Genomic DNA, 7,769 nt, shown 5'->3' on the forward strand with positions numbered 1-7,769 from the left:
TTTTTTTTGAGACAGTCTTGCTCTGTCACCCAGGCTGGAGTGCAGTGGCACAATCTTGGCTTACTGCAAGCTCTGCCTCCCAGGTTCATACCATTCTCCTGCCTCAGCCTCCCCAGTAGCTGGGACTACAGGCGCCCACCACCATGCGCAGCTAATTTTTTTTCATTTTTAGTAGAGATGGGGTTTCACCATGTTAGCCAGGATGGTCTGGATCTTCTGACCTTGTGATCCGCCTGCCTTGGCCTCCCAAAGTGCTGGGATTATAGGCTCACGTGAGCCACCGCTCCCAGCGTCTGGTCTTGAACTTCTGACCTTGTGATCTGCCCACCTCGGCCTCCCAAAGTGCTGAGATTACAGGCATGAGCCACTGCGCCCGGCCTAACCCTGTAATTATTATACGTTGATTTTTGGCATGCTAATAATTACCTTGAACATAAAGTGTTTGCTGGTAATTCCCTGTTATCTTTGCTGATTTGTTTTAAACATACCATTGAGTTAAAGTCAGTAATCCCACCAGTTCTACACTACTACTGGAGCGTGTTTTGTTTTGTATTGTGTTTTGAGATGGAGTTTTCGCTGTTGTTGCCCAGGCTAGAGTGCAGTGGCATGAACTGGGCTCACCACAACCTCTGCCTCCCAGGTTCAAGTGATTTTGCTGCCTCAGTCTCCCAAGTAGGTGGGATTACAGGCATGTGCCACCACGCCTGGCCTTTTTTTTTTTTTTTTTTTTTGAGAAGGAATCTTGCTCTGTTGCCTAGGCTAGAGTGCAGTGACAGGATCTCGGCTCACTGCAATCTCCACTTCCCGGGTTCAAGCGATTCTTCTGCCTCAGCCTCCCAAGTAGCTGGGATTACAGGCACCCGCCACCACGCCAGCTAATTTTTGTATTTTTAGCAGAGACGGGCTTTTCCATATTGGCCAGGCTGGTCTCCAACTCATGACCTCATGATCTGTATCTGTATATCTATCTATATATCTCTATCTGACTGTCTGTCTGGCTGTCTGTCTATCTATCTATCTGTCTAGCCCAAAACATTTTTTGGTCCCAAGCATTTTATATAAAGGGTACTCAGACTGTATAAGGCAAACATGAAAAGGCTAATTCAGCTTCTCTAACCTTCAAGTTCTAATTCTAAATGAATGTCTCATTCTACGACAGTACACTAAGTTTATAGTGTATGATTTCTTTTTTTCACACACTCCAATGGTTCAGTTATTTCTAATATGAAAATACTTTAGTTTTCTCAAAACTATTCTCTGCAAAACTAAATTCCAGCTGTCAGCCCTTGAGTGTATAACAAGTAGTAAAGAAAGACTAAATGTAAACATTAGCAAAATTGATGATTGCTGTCACAGAGCCATAGCTTGATCTATAGAGTGCCTACAGCTTGTGAGGTAAGCAACACATTTGAAACTTATAAATATGTAATTTCTCTTCTGATGTTAAAAAAAAAAAGAAAAGCTTATAACTAAGAATATAATATTATGGATGTGCTATGGGGGCTAAAAGTTCTGGAGGCTTTGCAGGGGTGTCCTTTTTAATGAAATACTTGTATGATTTGAAAGGGAATACTCTCAAGAGTATCTTGGCTTAATGAGATTTTAAATAAATTCTATTTCTTCAAAATAGAAATGAGGTCTTTTTTTAGGAGTCATTTGAATTTGTTTTCTTTCAGAAATCGAGCTATAGCAGATTATCTTCGTTCAAATGGCTATGAAGAGGCATATTCAGTTTTTAAAAAGGAAGCTGAATTAGATATGGTATGTTTTACTTTTTAACAATTCAAAGTAGAGTTAATGAGTGGATTTTTACTCAGGTATCTGTAGTTAACAGTTATGCACAATTTTGTCGTTTGTTATTGTGGTCTGCTTGGTACTGAACTTGATTTTCACTCCCTTTTTTTATTTTTTATTTTTATTTTTGAGATGGAGTCTCACTTTGTCTCCCAGGCTGGCGTGCAGTGGCATGATCTCGGCTCACTGCGACCTCTGCCTCCCGGGTTCAAGCGATTCTCCTACCTCAGCCTTCCTAGTAGCTGGGATTATAGGCGCACACCACCACACCCATCTAATTTTTGTATTTTTAGTAGAGACGGGGTCTCACCGTGTTGGCCAGGCTGGTCTTGAACTCCTGACCTCAGGTGATCCACCCTTCTCAGCCTCCCAAAGTGCTGGGATTACAGGTGAGCCACCGTGTCCAGCCACTCCCTTTTTTTATAATCAGATTTTTAGTAATGTTTGGGCTTAAAGATGAGTGATCTTTGGCTTGAGGATCATAGTTAAGCCATTCTTAAAAGGTTCTAACTTTATTTTCTCTAGAATGAAGAATTAGATAAAAAGTATGCTGGTCTTTTGGAAAAAAAATGGACATCTGTTATTAGATTACAGAAGAAGGTAACTAAGTCTTGTTTCTTTAAAATTAGTTGTATTCAGTTATATAAACTTTCTGAAAATAACTATTCATCTGCATTAATTAATAATTGCATCTAATCTTTAAAAAGCAAATAAAAATACATTTTCTGTGCTTTATGAAAAGTATGACCTAGGCATATTATTGCAGATACATGGTAACTCGCATATCCGGAGTTGCTGACTGGGTCGATTCTGCATAGTCCTGACTTGGAGGAATTGATACTGAAAGAACTCATTTGTGCACTTAGAAGGAAAGAACACATGGAGCCATTGTGATTGATGCTGGGAAAAGAGCACTGCAGTGTGCTCTTAGACAAGTCATTCTTATCTCTGAGCTTTTCTTTTTATCTGTAAATACAACAAATAATATTCCAGTCCTAAAATGTATACTTCATAGGCAAAGTTAGAATAAGTAAATAACATTGTTATGAGTTGATCATTTATTATAAAGCTCTTAGAAAAGTGCTTAGCACATAGTAGATGCTCAATAAATACCAGCTTTTATTATTAATATGATTACCATATATAATGTGGTTTGGAAAGAACTTACTAAGAGTAGCAGCTTTAGAGGGACCAAGGCAAATTCACTGCCCTTCTTTAATTAGAAGACTGTCACCAGATATAAATTGAAGTTTTCTTTGTGTTAAAGAGTTAAGGCAATTGTACTGAATTTTCTCAGTTTTAGTTTCTTCATGACTTAGATTTTGATGCTGTGTAAAATAAAAAATTTTCATTTAAATTTGACAAATGCTTGGAGATTTTTTCAAGTATCCTGCATATATAGTTGCAAAATGCAGTTTTTAAAATGTCACATGCTATTTTTATTGAAATCTATCTGTACGTAACTACATGCTGTTTTTCAAGGTTATGGAATTAGAATCAAAGCTAAATGAAGCAAAAGAAGAATTTACGTCAGGTGGACCTCTTGGTCAGAAACGAGACCCAAAAGAATGGATTCCCCGTCCGCCAGAAAAATATGCATTGAGTGGTCACAGGAGTCCAGTCACCCGAGTCATTTTCCATCCTGTGTTCAGTGTTATGGTCTCTGCTTCAGAGGATGCTACTATTAAGGTAATTTTCTGCTAAAAGCAGACTTAAAGTTAATAGGGTGAAGAAAATTAAAAGATCCTGAAAATGAGGGCCTGTGTAGAGGGACAGGAGGTACTCTTTGAAATGTAGTGATTTTGGTTCTGAATCTTAAAGACAGAATTGTAATAAAATACCATTGTGGCTCCTGAGAGGCATGCTGCCAGGTAAGTTCGATGGTGAATTTGAGAAAGTCGGGTGTCACTAACTGAGTTGATGTCAGTAGGTCACCTTGTGCTTGAACAGTTTTTGTTCTTAGAAGATGAAAAGTGTGTGCCTTACCTTTAAGCAGAGGTTGTGTGTGAAATACCATTTGACAAAACTAGTAATTGATAGGGTGAATCTATACTGCAAACGAATTCAATAGAGGATTCATTTAAATTGGACTTTCCTTGATGTATTTAAAATTGGCTTTCCAGGAGTAGGGGAATATAAGAGCTTTTCATTTTATAAATTATGTATTTCATTAAAAATTTTTTTTCACAGTAAACATATATTACCTTTTAATGTTGTGCTTTTTTAATTAGGAAAATAGTTGTTTTTAAGTTGCCTTTGTTCCAGACACAATAAAATGACAGTTGTATAAACCACCTACAGAAAGATAAGATAGTTGCAATATAGGTAGATTTAGGTAGGTCTCTCTATACTAAGAGTTGTTTCAAAGCAAGTTAGTTACAGATATTAAGTTTCATTTACAAAAGTATAACCAATCGACTGGGTGCAGTGGCTCACGCCTGAAATCCCAGCACTTTGGGAGGCCGAGACGGGCGGATCACAAGGTCAGGAGATTGAGACCATCCTGGCTAACACGATGAAACCCCACCTCTACTAAAAATACAAAAAAATTAGCCGGGTGTGGTGATGGGCGCCTGTAGTCCCACTTACTCGGAAGGCTGAGGCCGGAGAATGGCGTGAACCCGGGAAGCAGAACTTGCAGTGAGCTAAGATCACGGCACTGTACTCCAGTCTGGGTGACAGAGCAAAAAAAAAAAGTATAACTAAGAAAATGTGAGTAGATTGTATATGTCATATAGCAGTTCAGCACAAAATGCAGGCATAGGCCGGGCACAGTGGTTCAAGCCTGTAATCCCAGCACTTTGGGAGGCCGAGGCGGGTGGATCACGAGATCAGGAGATCAAGACCATCCTGGCTAACATGGTGAAACCCCGTCTGTACTAAAATACAAAAAAATTAGCCGGGCATGGTGGCGGGCGCCTGTAGTCCCAGCTACTTGGGAGGCTGAGGCAGGAGAATGGCGTGAACCCAGGAGGCAGAGCTTGCAGTGAGCCGAGATCACGCCACTGCACTCCAGCCTAGGGGGCAGAGCAAGACTCCATCTCAAAAAAGAAAAAAAAAAAAAAATACAGGCATAATTTAAATGCGACTGTACTTAACTAGTTCTTCAAATTAAATATTGTTTTACAGTGTGTTTATGTGATTTCTTTAGTTTCTAAATCAGTGACTTGCACCCTGTGGGCTTGTGATTTAGGAGGGTGGCTGTAGAGTCATTGTAAGGGAGTCTTACGTTCATACAAGCATCATGGATTTCTAGAGGGTAAAATAATTATATGCCTAATACATTAATATACTCCATTTTTAAAAATAGGTAGACATGCATTTAAATTTCTTTCATGATAGTCTTTTGTCATTATGTACTAAAACACTACAACTGCTCTTGTGAGGTTTGGGATAGAGGTAGACATTCTTTAATAGATGGAAAATTATCCAGCCATGGTGGCTCATGCCTGTAATTCCAGCACTTTGGGAGACTGAGGCAGGTGGATCACGAGGTCAGGAGTTCAAGACCACCCTGGCCAAATGGTGAAACCCTGTCTCTACCAAAAATACAAAAATTAGGTGTGGTGGTGGGCGCCTGTATTCCCAGCTACTTGGGAGGCTGATGCAGGAGAATTGCTTGAAGTCTGGGAGGCGGAGGTTGCAATGAGCCGAGATTGCGCCACTGCACACTGCAGCCTGGGCGACAGAGCAAGACTCTCTCAAAAAAAAAAAAAAAAAAAAAGGTGGAAAATCTAGAATCTAGGCTTAACTGTTGATTTTACAACAGTATTATAAAAGCATAAACAGAACTGTAAATATACTCCCTTAAAATGTATCTATTAAGTCTGATTTAAAATTACTACAAACGGAAGTTTTAGAACTTTTTATTTGTAATCATACCACGTATCACAGCAACTACTTAGAGTCCACCCTTCAACTTAGTCTTTTTATTTTTGTTTTTTTCTGGCCACAGGACACCTCCTCCTACCATTTGGTCTTTAAATGTGCACACATGTGGTTGTTTCATTAATGAAAAGTAGTTATATATGGTTTTGTTAACTTTTGACTAGATTTGTTTCTAATGAATCATCATTTTAGTAACTTTAAGCTGATCATCTTATTTATATAGAGAGGCTTTGTAGGGTAGTTAGTGGTCAGGGGCACTGGCTCTGAGTTCAAATCCTGGCTCTACCACTCAATAGTTAATGTGATTGTGGGCAAGTTAACTTTTTGTGGCTTTCTTGATTTGTTAAATGAAGATTATTAATACCTACCTCATAGGGTCTGGGGGAGGATTAAATGATTTAGGACATGGAAGCTGTTTAAAACAGTTTTTGCTGGCGAGATTCCAGAGGAACACTCAGTGTCAGCAACGTATCAACATCAATAACAAGCTGTCCTCTTTTGGACTTTGCCTCCCGAGTAGCTGGGATTGCAGGAACCCGCCACCACGCCCAGCTAATTTTTGTATTTTTACAGAGATGGGGTTTCACCATCTTGGTCAGGCTGGTCTCACATCCTGACCTCATGATCCCCCTGCCTCAGCCTCCCAAAGTGCTGGGATTACAGGCGTGAGCCACGGCGCCTGGCCAGCTAAGTTATTTTTAAATGACAACTGCAATAGAATGATTTTCCAAAATACTCAGAGGACAACACACAGAAAGTGTTTTGTAATTTTATGACTATCTTGGGCAAAGGGCTTGATACAGTTAAGGCTCAATTTTCTTATTTAAAAATATCTGTGTGGTCAGGTGCTGTGGCTCAGATGCCTGTAATCCCAGCACTTTGGGAAGCTGAGGCGGGAGGATCACTTGAGTCCAAGAGTTGGAGGCCAGCCTGGGCAACAAAGTGAGACCTCGTCTCTATTAAATAAGTAAATAAATAAATAACTGTATTATATTCTGCACTGTAAAAGTAATGCATATGCAATGAATGTAACAGAACAATACCTGGCAAATAGATGGTAAGGGCTCAATAAACTGTTGCTGATATTATAGTTGTTAATAACAATAAAATTGTCTTAAATAATGTCATATGCATTTGATGAATAAAACTGGTTTCTTTTAAAAACATTCAGTTGTCATCAACCTTTGAACAATAATTTATGAAAAATATTATAGAGGGATGTATATTTAGACCAGTTCATGACAGTATTTTAATTACATTATTTAAATTTTTAGATTAATTTTTCTGATTGTCATTTAGAGCTAATTTCTTTTGAGATGCTCTGTTGCCCAGGCTGCAGTGCAGTGGTGCGATCTTGGCTCACTGCAACCTCTGCTTCCTGGGTTTAGGTAATTCTCTTGCCTCAGCCTTCTGAGTAGCTGAGACTACAGACGTGCGCCACCAAATCTGGCTAAATTTTTTGTATTTTTAGTAGACACGGGACTTCGCCTTTTTGGCCAGGCAGGCTGATTTTTAACTCCTGACCTCAAGTGATCCACCCACCTTACCTCCCAAAGTACTGGGATTACAGGTGTGAGCTACCGTGCCCGGCTAGAACTAATTTAAACATGGAGAAAGAAGAGGTGAGGTGAGAGGATCGCCTGAGCCCGGAAGGTCAAGGCTGCAGTGAGCTGTGGTCACGCCACTACACTCAAGCCTGGGCAACGAAGCGAGACCCTATCTCTAAAAGATAAATAAATAAACAACAAACAAAACTGGAAAATATGTTCAACTAATAAGCAATTGAAAGATTGCCGGCCAGGCACGGTTGCTCAAGCCTGTAATCCCAGCACTTTGGGAGGCCGAGACGGGCGGATCACAAGGTCAGGAGATTGAGACCTTCCTAGCTAACATGGTGGAACCCCGTCTCTACTAAAAAATACAAAAAAAACCTCACTGGGTGAGGTGGCGGCCGCCTGTAGTCCCAGCTACTCAGGAGGCTGAGGCAGGAGAATGGCATAAACCCAGGAGGCAGAGCTTGCAGTGAGCTGAGATCCAGCCACTGCAGTACAGCCTGGGCGAGAGAGCGAGACTCCGTCTCAAAAAAA

The 7,769-nt window shown here is 40.1% G+C and overlaps 1 protein-coding gene across 1 annotated transcript in view; it reads left to right on the forward strand.

The window, feature by feature from the left end:
• The window catches only part of PAFAH1B1 (platelet activating factor acetylhydrolase 1b regulatory subunit 1), a 113,489-nt gene that overhangs the window by 85,221 nt on the left and 20,499 nt on the right, over positions 1-7,769 (forward strand). Inside the window, exons 3-5 of the mRNA XM_017867101.1 lie at positions 1,677-1,761; positions 2,320-2,394; positions 3,277-3,483. Of these exons, the coding sequence (XP_017722590.1) occupies positions 1,677-1,761; positions 2,320-2,394; positions 3,277-3,483 (367 nt within the window). The remainder of the gene's footprint in view (positions 1-1,676; positions 1,762-2,319; positions 2,395-3,276; positions 3,484-7,769) is intronic.

This window comes from Rhinopithecus bieti, unplaced genomic scaffold (assembly GCF_001698545.2).
Source record: "Rhinopithecus bieti isolate Rb0 unplaced genomic scaffold, ASM169854v2 scaffold_22, whole genome shotgun sequence".
Classification (NCBI taxonomy): Eukaryota; Metazoa; Chordata; class Mammalia; order Primates; family Cercopithecidae; genus Rhinopithecus; species Rhinopithecus bieti.